An 18,356-nucleotide genomic window follows, 5' to 3' on the forward strand; every position below is an offset into this window, starting at 1 on the left:
TTGCAGTATTGTTTCAGATATTTGATATTTAAATTTCAAAACTCATGCTGTGTTGGTTGGTTCTCTGATTGCATGACATGAGTAACTAACCAATGCTGTCCCAGTTTTGAATATTCCAATCAAATACAGCTAGTAGTCAGGCTTAAAATTCACTTTCCTCCTGTATTTGTGCTAGTAAACAATAGGCAGAAAGTGAAGACAAAAGGACCATGAACGCAGTCAAATCAAAATCAGTTTTGAATTTGAATGACTATTCGAGAACGATTTTTCCAATGTGCCAAGCTCTAATAGACAGGCATGTTGTTTGTTGTTTGTCTTTTCATCTCTCTTTCCAGAGACTGTTGAGTCTACACTTTGGTTAGTGGCACCTCCTATGTTTGTTCTAAACAATGCTGCTTTATCCTTCCAAATGCGATGTTAAAGAGAGGGAGGGGAAATAAGTCTTTTGAATTTTCCAGGGTCCTTGGACATTTACAGCGTGCCAGAAGGGAAGCCTCAGGTAACCCCAACGGGAGAGGTGCCAGCTTATGTGAACACCCAACATATAAACATAGAAGCTCTACTTGCACTTCAGGCAGATGCTGAAAGTGCATTCAGTGGAACAAAAGAGTGTACCAAAGACAGCAGTCCAAGAAAAGATCTGTTTGATATGAGTGAGTTCCCTTTTAACTCTCACCTCTAATAACAGATCTTACATAATTAGTCTTTTATTTTGGACCAATAGAATTGCCATTTATTCATTCCTAAAACGGGTTGAATTAATGAACATGATCCATATCTTTCTGAGTTTGAAATGATGGGTTCTTATAGTTTTGAAGCTAAACCAAGGTAAAAGGTGTTAACCTGCATCTACCCTAGAAAGAAGGCTGGGCTCTAACCTAGATCACACTGATCTAACCTAGACCTCTTTTCCTAATTTAGGATGTAGACTCATGGTCTTATCATAGTATGTAATTAAACATCAGGGATCTTTGTTAAATTAATACTCTGTTTTGAAAAGAGAGCAGATATCTGTGTAATATAAGTGACTATGCAGATTATGCAGTTCATTTAAAATGAATTCCTCCTAACTAACTGGCCAGACAATAAGAGAGATCTGGTCCTGTCCAGAACATACAAATACCAGCTACCTACAAATATATGACCATTAGCAATTACTCCAAAAATGTCAAAATTGTCTCTGATTTTAATATATTTGTTTACAAACAACGTTCTGTAAGTTCTTAATATATTATATAAACTGGTAATACACCATACTGTGTTTGTTCTTCTTAAGGATAAATGGAAGTGGCTATTACATGAAAATAAACCAGGGTTAAAAAGACTGGAATTGTATTTTTTTGTAATGCAGTTTACCTGTGACTGATCTTGCACTTGTTTCTGTACCTGTAACCAGAACCTTTTGAAGATGCTCTCAAGAACCAGGCTACTGGGCCTGCGCTGAATAAGGCTACCTCGGTCGAGTGTACTAGTCCTCCGTTACCCAGAGCAGCTAACTGCGCTCTAATGGATGAACTGCATACAGAGCCTTGGTATCAAGGAGAGATGAGTAGGAAAGAAGCAGAACAGCTGTTAAAGAAATGTGGAGACTTCCTGGTCAGGAAAAGCACCACAAATCCAGGCTCCTATGTGCTGACTGGTATGCACAATAGACAAGCCAAACATCTTCTTTTAGTGGATCCAGAAGGAACTGTAAGTATTGACTCCTGGATGACAGTAAAAAAGTGTCCGACTCTATATATTTTCTGTAAGCCAGAAAATGAACCCTATTTATAACACTTATTTGTTATTACAGGCATTTGTAAGGTTCCCATCACCTAACTTAAATCTCAACTCACGACGCTTAGCTGAAGAACTGCTGCAGCATTTCTACATGGATAGGTAGCTCTGACACCACTTCCTCTAGTCTAGTCCTCAGTGCAGTACAGGGGCGGTCAAAGGTATTAAGTTCCTTTTGTGGCCCCCAGATCCCTTGGCTGTCTGGGGAGCAGTCTGGTCCCTTGCATTAGTTAGAACAGCCTTTGCACTGCTCTTATTTCCACCCAGCTGCCTGAGGCCCCAGTCAGTTGTTCTGAGGCCTGCTAAACCCAGGGTTGTGAGTTCAATCCTTGAGGGGGCCATTTAGGGATCTGGGGCAAAAATTGGGGATTGGTCCTGCTTTGAGCAGGGGGTTGGACTAGATGACCTCCTGAGGTCCCTTCCAACCCTGATATTCTATGATTCTATGATAAAAGTGATCTCCAGAGCGTAGGGGCATGACTTCCTTCTCTGGGACTAGGTTCTGACTCAGGCTTGGGAGAGAAATGGTATACTCTGTCTCTCTGCTACCTGAGGATTCCCTTAGCAGGTTAAATTGGCTTTCTAGCAGCAGAGCAATATAAAGTAGCTAGAGCTGGGTATGAAAACTGGTCCTTGGTATTTTTGTAGCTGCCCATCAGTGAAAAAGTAAGCAGATGACACAAAAATAGGGGGAGTGGAAAATAATGAAGAGGACAGGTCATTGATTCAGAGATCTGGATCACTTGGTAAACTGGGTGCAAGGAAATAATATGTTTTAATACAGCTAAACTTAAATCTATATCTATATCTATCTAGGAACAAAGAATGAAGGCCATACCTACAAAATGGGGGACTATATTCTGGGAAGCAGTGACTCTGAAAAAGATTTTGGGGTTGTGGTGGATAATCAACTGAACATGAACTCCTAACGTAATGCTAGGGGCAAAAGATCTAATGCTATCGTTGGATGCCTAAACCAGGGAATCTCAAAAAGGAGTAGAAAGGTTATATTTGGCACTGGTGTGACTGCTGCTGGAATACTGTGTCCAGTTCTGCTGTCCACAATTCAAGAAGAATGTTGGTAAATTAGAAAGGGTTCAGCGAACAGATTCAAGAATGATTAAAGGATTAGAAAACATGCCTTACAGTGATAGACTTAAGGAGCAAAATCTATTTAACTTAACAAAAAGACAGTTAAGGGGTGACATGGGTGCAGGCTATAACTCTCTTCATGGGGAGCAAATATTTAATAATGAGTTCCTCAGTCTGGCAGAGAAAGATATAACATGATCCAGTGTCTGGAAGTTGAAGCTAGACAAATTCACTGGGAAGTAAGGTGCACATTTTTAACAGGTGAGAGTTATTAACCAATGGAACAATTTACCAAAGGTCACGGTGGATTCTCCATCACTGACAATTTTTAAATCAAGATTGGATGTTTTTCTAAAAAATCTGCTCTAGGAATTATTTTGGGGAAGTTCTCTGGCCTGTGTTCCACAGGAGGTCAGACAGATGATCACAATGGTCCTTTCTGGCTTTGGAATCTATGCATCTGTGAGTTTGTGAAGGGGCTCCACCTGATATGGGAGGGTGGAAAGCAACATATTTCAGTTCCCTGTTCTGAGTGGCTTACCCGTCTGGCACTTAATACAATACTTTCTATTCCTGTGTAAAATGCTAGTTTAAATAATAAGAATCAGAGCAACAGGTTCCTGACAAAATAGTGTATATGGTATACATACAGAAGGACCAATCCTACCGGGCCTTACTTCTACTGACTTCAACAGAGAAACTTGCATAAGGCCAGCAGGGTTTGATTCACAAAAGCTTTGACTAGAGAAGGCTGCTGTACGTGCTGTCATTGTATTTGCCACAGGAGGGCAGTCAAAGAATATTATTAAGATGTTTTCCATTATAACTGGATTACTCCTGAGGTTACATGTACTTGTGTCAGCCTCGACAAGCCAGCGGAAATGAGTGCTGAATCTCTGAGATATGAACCTCTTTGACTCACTGACTGAAAGTTTACCAGTGTTTTGTGACTCCTGCAGAAGGGCCTTTTGGTTTATCATACAAATAGCTACCTTTCGAGTGGGATGCCATGAGGATTAAGTAGTAGGGTCCTATCATACCTTTAATGCACAAGCCTGCAGTATGGCTGGTGCAGAGACGCAGTGTCCTGGTTGGAGTTCTGGTAGGCAGGGAGCATGGGGCCATTGCTACACAGGGGCGCACCACATATTCCCTTCTGTGCATGACCAGGATATTGGCCTCACATCCCTCCACTCCTTCCTCTTAAGGCAGCATGAGCCTGCTCCCCTCCCTGCATGAAGATCTCCTTGCATCACCTCTCTCACTTGAGTCCATTTGTAATACATCTCTGAGTCACAATGGCTATGCTGCTTCCTCCTTGCTCTGGGGCTGGGGGGAGTAGTAATTTACTGGTGGTCTATATGAATACTTAGCAAATTACAGCACTCACCCCCAGTCCCACCCCTGTGCTTAGTGCCAGCCAGCAAGAAGTGATGGAAGATCCAAGGATCCCTTCCCAACATACCTCCTGCAGGTGAGGAGTAGTTGAGATGTCTTACCTGGTATCTGCTACCCATTTGGGTTCAAGATCCATGTAACCTGTGCAGGGATGGAAGGAGGTTCTGATTTCTGTAACAGGGTAGCCTGCCTCTTTAAGGTCCAGGAGGGCTTGGTCAGCCAGCTCTGTTCAGTTAGCCCCACTCCGTTGTACTTATGCTGAGTGTGAGGTTTAAAAGGAGGAAAGCCAGTGGCTGCTTGCTGGCTGGGGAGGAGATTCCCTGAGCCAGAGATGGGTCTTTTCAAACTTGACTCCCCAAGTGGGAGGCCCTGGAATTGTTGCTTGACAGAAAGTGAGAGGCAGCTGCAGAGTTGCAGGTGGTAAGAGAGTGGCAGTGAGCAGGAGGTTCCTGCAGCAGAACCTTGACCATGGGGGAGGGCTTGACCCTAGAAGCCAGAGGCAGAGGGCTGAAGAAAGTTGAGGACCAGGGGAGTAGTAGAGGGGTTTGCCGGCTGACCTCCCAAGCTGGAGAATAGAGCGTGCTGAGAGAGTGCTGGACCCTCTCCTGGGGAAGAAAGGACTACAGATAGGAAGACTGGAAGGTTCCTTCTGGGAAGAGCAAGAGACAGACTCTAGCTAGAAGGGGCTGAAGTGGCTACTTCAGGGGTGAAAGTAACTTAAAGGACTTACTGGTATGCCTGAGTAGGGGGCGAGGCCTCAACCGGAAGGGGCGAGGCCTTTAAATCCCCGGGCCCTTTAAATCGAGATTTAAAGGGCCTGGGGCTGCAGCTGTGGTAGTGGCATCTGGGAGCCCCAGGCCCTTTAAATCATTGCCAGAGCTACCAGCTGCGAAGGCAGTTGGGAGCCCCGGGGCTCCCGGCCACTGTTGCTACCCCGGGGCTCCGACGGCGATTTAAAGGACCTGGGGCTCTGGCCACTGCTACCACACCAGGCCCTTTAAATTGCCGACGGAGCCCCTGGGGGGGGGGGGGGGTGTCCTGGCTGCCAGGGGCTCCAGCAGCGGGGCTCGGGACACCTTACTTTGGGATTAACCTCATTTAAATCAATGAGACTTCTCATGTGGTAATAGACAACTTGGGGTCTACTCAGAATTCAGTTGGTCAGAAAAATGTTTTTTTTTGGTTGACAAACACCAAAATATTTCATTAATATTGCCTACATTTTCAGCAGACATGTTTAACTTTTTGATGAAAAACCAAACCCCAAATATTTTTCAGATTTTTGGCAACAACAAATGAAAAAATTTGGGCCAAAAATTGCCTATCCCCAGGAGGTTTGGATTTTGTTTGAAATGTTTTGGTTTCAATTTTTCAACAAAAAATTGAAAATGTTCGCAGAGAGCAGACACTATCTCCAAACTGTTTAATTTGATCAGAAGGTCAATGTTGTAAGTTGTGATGGAAAATCTTCAACAAGGCCTATTCAGTGTGAGGAAATGTGACCAATAAGAGAGCAGACAAAACAGAAGTTTGGAGAGAAGTGAGGGAGCAGGAGACAAAACAACTAATTTGTAGATGAAAAACCTCCATTGACTCTAATGGGAGGAGGCTCAGACCCTTAAAAATGTGTGTGTGTGTGTGTGTGTAAACAGATATAAAAGGAAAATATTTTGTCTTATTTTCAGTTAACTTTCATTTAATGGTAAAGGAAAGATTGGTCTGTATTTAGCCTTTACTTTTCCATGCTCTTCTTTTAAGGTTCGTACAAAGGATCGTGTATTTGACAGCATAAGCCATCTCATCAACCATCATCTTGAGAACAATTTGCCAATAGTTTCTGCTGGAAGTGAACTCTGCCTCCAGCAGCCAGCTGAGAGGAAACAGTGACCCATGGTGACATGTTCAGCATTTGTAAGCTATAACCACTGCAGTGGACACTGCAAACCTGGAAACATGTACATTAAAAAATACACACATCTATCTATCTATCTATCTATCTATCTATCTATCTATCTATCTATCTATCTATCTATCTATCACCAATATGTTTTCTTGAGCTTTAAAAAGCCCCATCCCATACAGTACCATTTGAAATTTCTTACTGCTATATGCAGACATGAAGTCTGATTAAAAACACAGACAGATTTCTTAAAATATAATTTCAATAAAATTATTCTGATTCTGTAATGTGAATATTGACACTGTATATACATACATTATATATAAATACAGTAATATATTTATATTTTTCAAGTCAGTCTGTTGAAGGTATGGAACTAATGTTCTGTGCCATGTGTTTTTAACTGAAAAAGATGCCCATTGTGATTGTTCAGATAAAAATAGAATTCAACAGTCTCATTTCCTTGAGAATACAATATTAGAAGTCTTATTTGTAGTTTTATCTAATAAGCACAATTATGGTGAGAACACAGGCGGATTACATTGGTTAAATACCAGTTGAGGGGATTAAATTCAGCAGCTAGTATTCTAACATAGGAAATTTAGCTTGAAACAATTTTTAAAAGCATTATTCAGTGTCACTGAGTTCAAAAGCATTTTCTCTTTCTGATGTCCAGTTTGAATTCTTATATGATGCTACTCAAGATATTTGTAACTTGCTTTGACAATGATTTGGTGTGATCTCTGTGTACAAGGTGTATGCATTTGATTTTTCTAACCATAATATTATTGAACTAATATTCTGCCGCTTTGATTTATTAAATTCAACACTAAGATTATTTACAAATAGTTCACTTCTTGTGCTAAAGAATTAATTGTTTTTGACTGCCAGTCACCAATGAGATGTATACATTGACTAAAAGGGTTCAAACTGGTTGCTTTTTTAAATATATTTAGTGCAAGATGCTTTGGTCAAAGACACGGCTGAAAAAAAAATTTTCTCATAGAACAATGACAAAAATGAATACCTAGAATGTTAGTCCATTTAAATGATCTAACTTGGATTCACTTAGTTTTTGTGTGTCTCTCCCTAAGGTACAGCTTCAAGTTAACCTTTAGCAAGTGATTGTTTTTATAGATGTATTGGTTGTCTCTAATGAGCAGTGTGGAAAAAACTGATATACATTAAGTTGCTTTTTTAGCAGGTATTTCATTAACATTTGGTATTGGGGCGTGTACATTGAAAAGTGCATTCTGTCCAACACACACACACTTCATTAATTTGCCTTTCTTTTGGAATGGACTTTGTCTTTCAGTTATACATATCTAACTGAGGGCAAAATTCAGCTCTCTGTTTAATGGATGCAACTCCCATAGACTTCAGTGAAGGTTGCACCGCTGTAACTGAGAGCAAAATTTAAACTTCAGTATTTCTAAGTCAGAAATTCAAACCAAGTTTTAGGATTTGATTAATAAAGGCCCTGATTAAGGAAGATACTTACACGTATGTCTACCCTCAAGTATATTAGTTCAGTTGAAGTCAATAGGACCTGTCATGTCCTTAAAGTTAGACATGTGCCTAAGTATTTTGCTGAAATGGGGCCAAGTTGACTTCAGGATTTGCTTTAGAATCCATTCCTAGGATGGCAGTTTTAAAACTCCCAAATAATGTCCTCCTTGTGCCATGGACTACGCAAAGGACATTACTTTGCAAGTTTGTTTAGGATTAATCTCTAATTTCGAAAAGGAATCCCACAGCTGGTTTAGAGCTCACTTCCTGAAAAGAGCTATCAGAGGAAGAACTGACTTTCAAAGATTTTTGAGAATTTAAAATTACATTTTCACCTCTAATCTCCCCATCTCAGCATGTTTCACTTCCCAATGAATTCCCACAACTAGCCCCTATTTCCCTGTCTACCAGAGGTGAAAGTAAGGCCCTACGGTCCAGTATAGACATACTGGCAAGAGCCAGTACGCCGTGCCGGACTGGACCGGCTTCACCAGGCTGGCGCTTTAAAGGGCCCAGGGCTCCCCGCAGTGGCTGGAGCCCTGGGCCCTTTAGAGCACCGCCCGAACCCTGCTGCTGGAGCCCCAGGGTAGCAGCAGCAGGGCTCCAGTGGTGATTTAAAGGGCCTGGAGCTCTGCTGCGGTAGTGGTGGCCGGAGCCCGGGGCCCTTTAAATCGCCCCTGAGCCCTGGGGCTCCCAGCTGCTTCTGCAGCTGGGAGCTCTGGGGGTGATTTAAAGGCCTGGGGGCTTCCAGCTGCAGCTGGAGCCCTGGGGCCTTTAAATCTTGATTTAAAGGGCCCGGGTATTTAAAGGCCCTGCCTCTACCGGTTGAGGCCATGCCTCTTCCAGTTGAGGCCACGCCCCCCTGCTCAGGAATCCGGAGTACCGGTAAGTCCTTTTAGTTACTTTCACCCATGCTGTCTACCTGAAACTTCCCAGCCTATGTTGATCCCTTCCTGGAACTCTTTCAGCCATTCAAGACTCACCCTAGCTGGTGTCTCACACTAAGTTACTCATCTGGCTTCTCTCTTGGATCCCCACTAATCACTTCCTGACACATCTTTACATCTAGGCCGCAGAGGCTGATTATCACAAGCACTTCCCCGTGCAGCTGTTGTTGCAGCTTCTCTGCATCAGACCACACCCAAATTTTCTTTCCTCACCCCTTCCCTATCTGTGGGAGGAATCAGTTCTTCTTTATGCCTTGTAGTAGGCAGGGAATTATGGCAGCATCTTTTCCTTCTCCTCCTTGCTGTGATGATATAGCTGTTTGCTTCAGTTCCCATCTCCTCTGCACAGAACAGTAGGTTTGGGTGGGAGCAGAGAGCACAGAAAAGGAGTCAGATGCATCAGAACACTCCCCACTGGCATGGATGGAGATCTTCAGCTTAGGTCTGCCCTATTCCATGCAGGAACACGGAATGCTGAAATATGGAGGTACTTAAGTAGCACCCTATCTGGTAGCCGTGATCATGATTTTAGGAAAGAAAAGTCTTGTTTTGCTTTTTCTGTGATTATACTGTGCAAAGTGACTCTGTAAAATTTGCATCTTGTGGTTAGGGCTAAATTAAGGCAATCCGAGGCCCCACGCACACACCCTTCAATGGGTTCCCCCTTTGGGGTAGCAGCAAGTGTCAGAGTGAAGATGTATGGAACAAGCACACCTCTGAGAGTTATTGTTTCAGGCTCTGTATAGACTCAGACAGGCACTGGTTACCTTTGGGTCACAATTTCAAGCTTTTCTTAGCGTTCATGAGGGCTATTTTTAAAATCAAATGAAAGCTGAGATTCTGACTTCCTTGTGTCACTCTAGGAGGTGGGACATGGCCCTGATAGTACCTATGCTTTAATCTGGCACAGCCTGTGGTTCTATTTTTATCATCTTTCAATAATTCCATATCACATTTATGAAGTTTATTAGTAAAACAATGTTGTCTCTAATTTGTGGCCCTGAAATCTCTAACTGAGATTGAAAGTCAAACTGGATTCTTTCTGGTCTGCGCATCACTGTGCGTAGGAAAGATTCAACAGTGAGAATGGTTGAAACTTTCTCGATGAAAATTCTCCTGTCAGAAAATGTGGTTTTGTCTAAATTTCTGCAGAAAAATGTAGATTTAGACAGTTTTTTTGAATTTATGATTGGAGGAATCAAAGGGAAAAAAATTCACTTTGAGTTGACGTGTCAGAATGAAATGTTGGTTTGAAACTAAAAATGCCATTTCAAATTATATGAAAGTGTCGAAATTCTCTGTTTCAACATTTCCAATTCAAATCTTTTCAAAAATTTTTGTTCCATGACATATTTTGCTATTTTGACTTTCCGTTTGATGCAGAATGGAAACTTATTGTGAAATGTCAAAATTTCCTGAGGGATTTAGTTAGAATTTAGCTAGCAATTCTGTTTGGCTTATTCTGCTATAACAGAGTGTAACTAACTATCAAAACTAAAGTTGTTTGTACACAATTTGAAAGGAAAAACATGGACCCCAATCCTGCAAACTTTTAGGGCAGGTCTACAATACCACTTAAGTCAGCGGTTCCCAAACTGCAGGTCGGGACCCCAAAGTGGGTTGTCATTCCCTTTGAATGGGATCGCCAGGGCTGGCTTAGACTTGCTGAAGCCCAAGCCCCACTGCCCAGGGCTGAAGCCAAAGCCCTAGGACTTCAGTCCTGGGCAGCAGAGTTCAGGTTGCAGCCCCCCCCTCCACCAGGGCGGTGGGGCTTGTTTGGGCTCAGGCTTTGGTCCTGGGGTCGTGAGTAATTTCTGTTGTCAGAAGGGTGCAATGAAGATTGAGAACCCCTGGCTTAAGTTGATCTAATTTACATTGCTCAGGGGTGTGAAAAAGCCCTCTCACCCCCAAGCGATGCAAGTTTTGCACTGTCCACACCAGCACTATGTCAGTGGGAGATGCTCTCCTGCCGACATAGCTTCTTGCCGAGGTGCAGTAATTATGCTGACAGGAGAGCGCTCTACTGTCAGCATAGTGCATCTTCACCAGACACACTACAGCATCAGTGCAGCCGCACTGATGTAGCACTGTAGTGTAGACTTGCCCTTAGTTATGTCAGTAGCACACAGGAGATAATGTATGGAGACTACTTGCATAAACGAACACTAATCATCTGAGTCAATGTTTGTAGTTCAGATTTCTAGTTTATTTAGCTTTTTTAAAAACAGTCTTTTCCCTCAAAACAACTGAATAGCAATCCATTTTTACATGTTTGTTTATTATTACTACAGCTGGGACACTAAAAGATTTTTACACATTTATTTCACTTTATTTAAAATGCACCGGTGTCTCAACACTTCCTTCTTTAGGTCTTAAGGACTTTGCATGAAACCGCAACACTTTGCACTTGGTACTTTGCACAAGTGTAAGATGATTGCAAAAGTTGTAAGGCTAAGGAGAATCAGGCCCCACCTACTTCCAGCCATCTCACAGGAGACTTTTAGCGTGCTACAACACAGGGAGAAGAGTGGCTTCTGTGGTACTTAAAAGCATACATGATTGCAGAGCTAGGCACCTGCTTAGGTGATTTTGAAAATCCCATTAGGTGTCTATCTGCATCCTTAGCTACCTAAATACCTTTGGAAATTTGGCCCACAGAATAAAGTGACAGGAGATGGTGCATGAATGAAAGCATTTTAAACGTATTAAAATAACTTGTAAAAGAATCTTTTGCGTTGTCCCAGTTGTAGTCTTCATAAACTGGCAATCAATCAGCTGTATGTAACAGACCCTTTTCCTAACTTACCGTTTTTTAGATCAAATGGGTACAGTGAAAACATGAGAGATTTGCAGGAATATTGTAACCATGTAATTGTAATTGCACACGAACACAACCTTTACTTTATTTTCTGAAATTGTAAATAGGCCCTCTGAAAGCTTTAACACATGCTTTGAAAATCAGCCTTCAGATAGGTGGCAAGGAGACACAGAATGATGGGGTGCTTTTACTGAATTCTCAAGAATATGTTTCATGGGCTACATCTTCCACTATAATTAATTAAGCTACTTTGAGCAGCTTTAGTGGCATGAAGAAGCTGGAAACTTGGCAAATCTGCCCAGCTCAGAATTTCCCTTGGTGAGGTAGTACTGGGGTAGGGAGAATTACTAGAGAAAAGGGGGGCCTGAGCTATGGTGATTCCCAGCTGCTGGAATGGATCCTTGTGTGATCCATCACCTGCTCTTGTTGCTGCTCATTGGATTTGGTCCTGTATGTGAAAATAACAGAATAAGGATATAAATAGATGAATGCAGGGCCCAGTCCTGCTCTCATTAAAATCAGTGAGCAGTTTGCTCATGACTTCTGTGGAGGGAGGCACGATTAAACCCTTCATGATGGGGAGAGTTCAATCTTGTGAAGTGTTTCCAACCCCAAACATTCAAAAATTATGAGTCAGGGCCAAAAAATCAGGATATGGGCTTAAAATTATGAGATTTTTAAAAAATCATAATTGTGGGTTTTTATTTTCTTTCTGGTGTTTCAGGCTTTAGGTTTCATGTTTTCAAGCTCCCCCTCCCCTCTAAAAAGGCTACTTTTTAGAATGAAAGATGAGATTAGCACATCATCCCATGATTCAAGGAGCTGGGATTTTACAAAAACAAAAACAAACAAACAAAAGAGAGCCAAATTTGTGAGACACATGATAAAACCATGAGTATTGCAACACTGGAGTGTCCTCAGTTTCTTCCTAAGGGGTAGTTGAGGATGTTCAGAACTATGTAGGAAGCTACGGGTACCTTGCAGTAGCAGGCCTATTGTCTAGACGCATTCCAAATTATGTGTGAGGACAGCTAGAATCTGCCCATCAGTTTGGTTTTCATTTATGTTACAATTGTGCGAATCATGTGCAATAGACATGCCTTAGGGCCACGTTACTAACTCTTAAGTAAACCAAATGTTTCACATTAATTTTACTGTAGGTGTGCAAGAGTCGTTATTTGGTTGAAATCAATGCAAAATTTTCAGTGAAGTTGCCCTTATTAGTTCTGGCAGCTGAATTTCAGCCTTGTTTCTGAAGTTTCAATCAGACATTTTGGTTGCTGCAGAAATTTCAATCATGTAGATGGCACAAAGAAAAAAAATACCATTAGCTCCTGACTTCAATGGGTGTTCTGCCCAAAAAAGTACTCCTGTGCTCATCTTCAATAATGCAAGCATGGGAGAGCTAGGCTGGCCATATCTGGGTGGAGAGCACAGAGGGAGACCCAGCTTCCACGGCATTCTGTCTCCTTGCCTGGGGAAGACCCTCAGCAGAGCTGAAACTTTGTAGGTCAGGTGATGGTGTGTGGCACAGGAGAGGGCGGAGACCATCAGAATTCCACAGCATGCTGTCCTGCAGACCACACAGATACCACCAATGGGAGTTAATGCTGTCCCAAGCAGCACTAACTTCTACGGCATCTGTCCTAGGGTTTGTGTTAAGGAGCTGCATGGGAAACAGCCAATGGTGCCATTTTTCCTGGGATGGCTGAGCCAAAGCCCATTGAAATCAATGGAATCAGCCTGTAGGTTTGGAGGCCCATGACTTTTGCCTCTTCTACAGCCCCCAGACCTTTCCTCTCTGAGGAGAGTATTAGAAGGAAACTCCATAAGTGTCCTATCAGGGGGTTGCGTGGCCCTCTCATATAGGTTTTCTATGGGAGATTGCAATTTAGGACTGAACAAGGGCTACAAGGTATGAATAGAAAATAAAGCAGTGCACGAAGAAGATGTAGGTATGTACTAGAAATCTGGCAGGTATCACCTGCCAGTTTTATATGTTCTGTGTCTGGGGTTTATTATTTATTCCCCTCATGGAATGGTAGTCTCCTATTTCTTAGCATGATAGTCTCCAGGTTCCCTGCTATGCAGTTAGGAGAGGAGAATTAATAAATATTTATACCCTTGTACAATTATTGCTGGCAGACAAAATGCCAGATGCTAGCTTCAATTTATTCGTAATGGAATTTATACATATTTATATATTTGTAAGTAATAAATGCCCCATTTTAAAGCTGGCACATTTTTGCAGCGTCCAGGCAATTTGCAGCTTTATATCAGGACTTTGCAACTTGTGACTGTTTAATAACATTTAGTTACAAATCCATGTTCCAAACTTTTGTCCAGGGCATCCAGGCAGAGACCCTCAAAGGTATTTAGCTGTCCAACGAGTTACACACTTAAATACCTTTAAGGATCTGGACTCCACTGTCTACTTGATGCAGCGAATAGAACTAAATATGTGCAGTAAGTGTAAATATATATAAACAATGCTGTACACTAAGCAAACATGTGCAGCCTTCACCCAACTCTGCTGTCACTAAAGTCAAACTCCCATTGATTTTACTGGGAGCAGAGTTAGGCCAATGCTCAATGCTTTTGAAAATCCCACACCAGGAATACGAAATAAAAGAGCTCACCTCACACACTTACCAACAATATTGAGTTTTTACTTCACATATTTTTCCAGTTAGAGTTTTGTGAAGGTTACTTACCTTGCTGCTGATCAAAGTAGGGGGAACTGTTCACTAAATCATATATTTGACTCTCACACTTGTGATACCTCAAAATTAAGAAATACAGTGGCTAAATTTGAAATGTGTTCATGCCTAACATGAAGATCTATTCTACAACTTTCTCCCCCAGTTCCTCCTCTATCTTCAGTGAGGTTATAAAAAAAAAAACAACACCCAGAAAATATTCATTATAAACCAATGAAAATGCATTATAAACTAACAAAAAATAATGAATATAGTTGGTATGGGAAATAGATTTTTTTCCCGTGTGACTAGATTTGTGTAGTAATGTCTTCTGTTCCAAGTGAAGTTCTCTAGTCCAAACATAACTTAAACCCTGGCACAAGCTGAGTTTTTTTGGAAGATGAATATGTTCCTTTCAGTCATGAATTTTTTTAAAAAAAACTTACTGCAGTAATTTTTTTTTCAAAAGTACATTCAAAATTTATTACTTTTTAGAAACATTTTTGATTGAGAATTGTACAAACTGGTCTCTTTGTAAAGATGAGTGGTGTGTGGAAATACTGTGGTTGTTTATTGTCCCTGGAACTTTTGTGAGTTCAAAATGAAATCTATTATGAAATGTTCTACTATGTCCCAAGATTTTTGCTAGTCCACTGCTAGTGTCCACTTTGTTTTTAGAGCTGAATCGACTCTTCGGAAATCCTTCAGCCACGGAATTTAGTCACTTAGCCCATTTTTGATTTTCCAGCTTGTGCAGGAAGTAATGAACTCACCACTACTTTTATCAGATCTAAGGACTTGTCTACATGGCACAACAAAGCACCCTAGAGAGGAACAGTGAATAGTGGAGTGTTGTAACATTTGGCGCTCTAACTGCCCCATGTAGACTCTTCTGGCATGAACTAAAAGGTAGCTCATTAACTAGGTGCCTTTCAGTTTGTGCCAGCACAACCTGTATGGGGTAGTAAGAGCACAGACGATTAGACCACTCTACAAATCACACCCCTCTGGAGAACTTGGCCACGGCATACAGACAAACTCTAAATGTAGGCAGTGGGCCTGATTCTTATCCCCCTTATCCAGGTTTTCCACTCACTAGTTTAACTCATTTTTTACTTCATTGAAGTCATTCCTGATTTAGAGCAGAAACAGTGAGATCAGAATCAGGCACAATGTGAACCATGGCCAAATTCTACAGGGCTTACTTCACTGAGGAGGCTGACTGATGTCAATGAACTGCTCATGTCAGCAGAGTAGGTGGAGTTTGACCCCAATTATTTTAGATTACAACATGCTAGGGAAATAAAATGACAGTTAGGGCCAAATAATGTGTTATGAGTTGGCCGCAGTTACACTGGAGTAGTTCCATTTGCTCCAACAGAGTTATTGTTGATCTACAAGAATCCATGTGAGAACTGAAACAAACCCCATTAATAAGATTTTGCCAATTACCATTTTCATAACACAAATAATTGCTGCTATATGTCCTGATTCTGGGCCAGATAATATCCTGGTCTGTGTGCCGAGATTTTCCTCTCTCGTCTGCAAAAGGATGGAGTTGGTGGGTTAGCCAACTCTACAGTAACATCCTGTTCCTTCCTTGGACACGATGGACAGCACTCTGAGGGTTGGCATTCATGGAGGAGGAAGGGCACTGATTGGGTGTGCTTGTGGGGTGGGGAGTGGGCAGCCCCATGTTGGATCAGTGGGAGGCTGGGCTGATGCACATCAACCCAGCCTCCCTCTTATCCCACAGATTACTTGAGAAAGGCAGTACCTTGTATTAGCTTCCTTGTAGAATTTCCCTCTTTAAGGGGAGGTCAGAAGTAGCTGTGGCCAGGGATGCTCCTTGCTGCCATAGCCACTAGGGAGTGTGGATGGGGAACTGGAGCTTTACAAACAGTGGAGGCAGCACTAATGTAGATGCTAGGGGAATCCTTAGGTTTGTGGGCAGGCCCCACAGCTCAGCTCATTCTGTGACTGGGCAAACGGTACTGGCAAAACTCAGAGAAAACTCTCCTTTGAGTTCTCTTCCAATTTAACCTGCTTCCATGGGGTTTACCACTGGAAAGGACTGTCCAGGCTCCTGAGAGAGGCTGAACCTACAGCTCCAGCTGAAGTCAATGGATGAAATTGTGCTCTGATTACATCAGTGTAAATCCCATGTAGTCCATTAAATTAAGTGATGCTACACCAGGTTTGCACTGGTGGAATTCAGCTCAAAGAATATGGTCCAGTGAGAGTTGATCAACCCCTCTCAGGATTTCATAGCTTTGTGGATTTTATGATAGCAGATGGAGTTGCGTGAACATTATTTGTTTTAATTTTTATTATTATGGCAGGTGAAAATAATGAACTTTCAGGCAATGCTTCACTTCTAATTACAATTGGTTACTGGGAAATGTGCCTTTATTATGAAATAGCATAATTCTGCTTGTGTAGCAAACCCTTAGAGCATTTAACTTAATTACTAAGGATCTGAGCTTGTTCCCACTGAAATCAGAGGCCAAACTCCCTTTGACTGCAACAGAGTCAGAGCCTGTCATATTTGGTTGACATTGTATTTGTGTAGATACAGTGCTTTCAGACATGACTTTTATAATTTAACTAAGTTTTCTACACAAACACACACGCTTGTTCCATTTCTTTGAAAGGTGACTGCTACATCATAACTTTGGTTCAAAGGTTTGAGATTTCAAAAAAAGTTTTCTAAAAAGTTTATGGTACTTAATGATTTTAAAATACTGTAACGCTGTAAGACTGTTGGCAATAAAAACTCTTGTGAAAGCTCTTTTCCTTAGGTGGTTTCTTTTGTAGTCTGGAACAAAAATAAAGGCTCTGAAATAATGAGTGTGAAGCGTGTATTTCTTTTGTGGCTTTTCCTCTATGTACAACAAATCAGCTAGACTGAGGGTCTGATTCTGATCCCACATAAGTGCAACTTTTGGCCCAGTGCAGAACCAGTTATTTGGGCTGCATTCTAAGATATTCTTTGGTGTTTGTGGTGAAAGAATCAAGGATGGATACCCTCCACAGCACCTGTAGTCCCATCATCACTGTCAATCCCCTAGTTTCCCTGCCCCTCAATCCCCATTGTGTTTGCACTGCCAGGTGGGCTTTCTAAATCCAGGCTCCCCTTTCTACAGTAGAGCCATGCTGGTTCTGCAGTGGGCAGTGCTCTGAGTTCCCATGAAGAACAGAGCTAGATTTATCCATTTGTGTATAACTGCCTCATATATTGTAATATTGGCTATTGCATAGGCATGCACAAGCTGAGTAGCTAGCTTTAAAATGAGCACAGTGCTGAGCTGCAGGAAGTGAATTCGAATGATGAGTTTCCTCTCCATTGGAATCCACTGCCAGAATGAAGGGGAGAGATCAGGGTTGGGTGGAAGGTTGCCATGTCAACCCAGAACCATGAGGCCCCAAACAGTTGAATGGCTTACATAGCTTGTAAATTGGGCTAACTCAAATAGTTTCTTAGAATGGAAGGGGGCATTTAAGCTCAGGCTTATGGACATGTATGTGGGCTTTGGCTATGACAGTAGAACCTCAGAGTTATGAATACTAGAGTTACAAATTGACCAGTCAACCACACACCTCATTTGGAACCTGAAGTACACAATCAGGCAGTAGCAGAGCCAAAAAAAAAAAAAAAAAGAAGCAAATACAGTATAGTTCTGTGTTTAAATGTAAACTACTAAGAAAAATAAAGGGAAAGCAGCATTTTTCTTCTGCATGGTAAAGTTTCAAAGCTGTATTAAGTCAATGTTCAGTTGTAAACTTTTGAAAGAACAACCGTAATGTTTTGTTCAGAGTTACAAACATTTCAGACTTACTAACAATCTCCATTCCCGAGGTGTTTGTAACTGAGGTTCTACTGCACGTATTTTCATTCTTATTTCAGATCTAAGTATGGAGACACACACATACCATTCTTAACTTGAGGCATGGGGTGAGTTTCACTGCCCTGCGCTTTAAGCAAGGGGGAGCATGTCTGGCTGGCTGTGAGAAGAGAGCAATGCTTTCTGGCTTCTGGGGAGGAGGGGAGATGTAAAACTGCTGGAAAAGCAGTCCGTGTGCTGGATGACTCACCACCTAGGAATGAGGGGTTTAAAAAGGTCAGCCTGGGCCTGGACTCCCCTCATCACTCCGAACAGGCTAGGTAGCACCCATCCTCCCTCCCTATTTAGGTCAGAAATATGCCAGGTAAT

The 18,356-nt window shown here is 41.9% G+C and overlaps 1 protein-coding gene across 1 annotated transcript in view; it reads left to right on the top strand.

The window, feature by feature from the left end:
- The window catches only part of SHC3 (SHC adaptor protein 3), a 73,330-nt gene extending 66,990 nt beyond the window's left edge, over positions 1–6,340 (top strand). The window contains exons 10-12 of the mRNA XM_084627989.1: positions 459–653; positions 1,397–1,692; positions 6,028–6,340. Coding sequence (XP_084484115.1) covers positions 459–653; positions 1,397–1,692; positions 6,028–6,156 — 620 coding nt within the window. The 3' untranslated portion in view covers positions 6,157–6,340. The remainder of the gene's footprint in view (positions 1–458; positions 654–1,396; positions 1,693–6,027) is intronic.
- The last annotated feature ends 12,016 nt before the right edge of the window (positions 6,341–18,356 follow it).

The sequence above is a fragment of the Lepidochelys olivacea genome (genome assembly GCF_965140295.1).
Source record: "Lepidochelys olivacea isolate rLepOli2 genome assembly, chromosome: 5".
NCBI classification, from domain to species: Eukaryota; Metazoa; Chordata; order Testudines; family Cheloniidae; genus Lepidochelys; species Lepidochelys olivacea.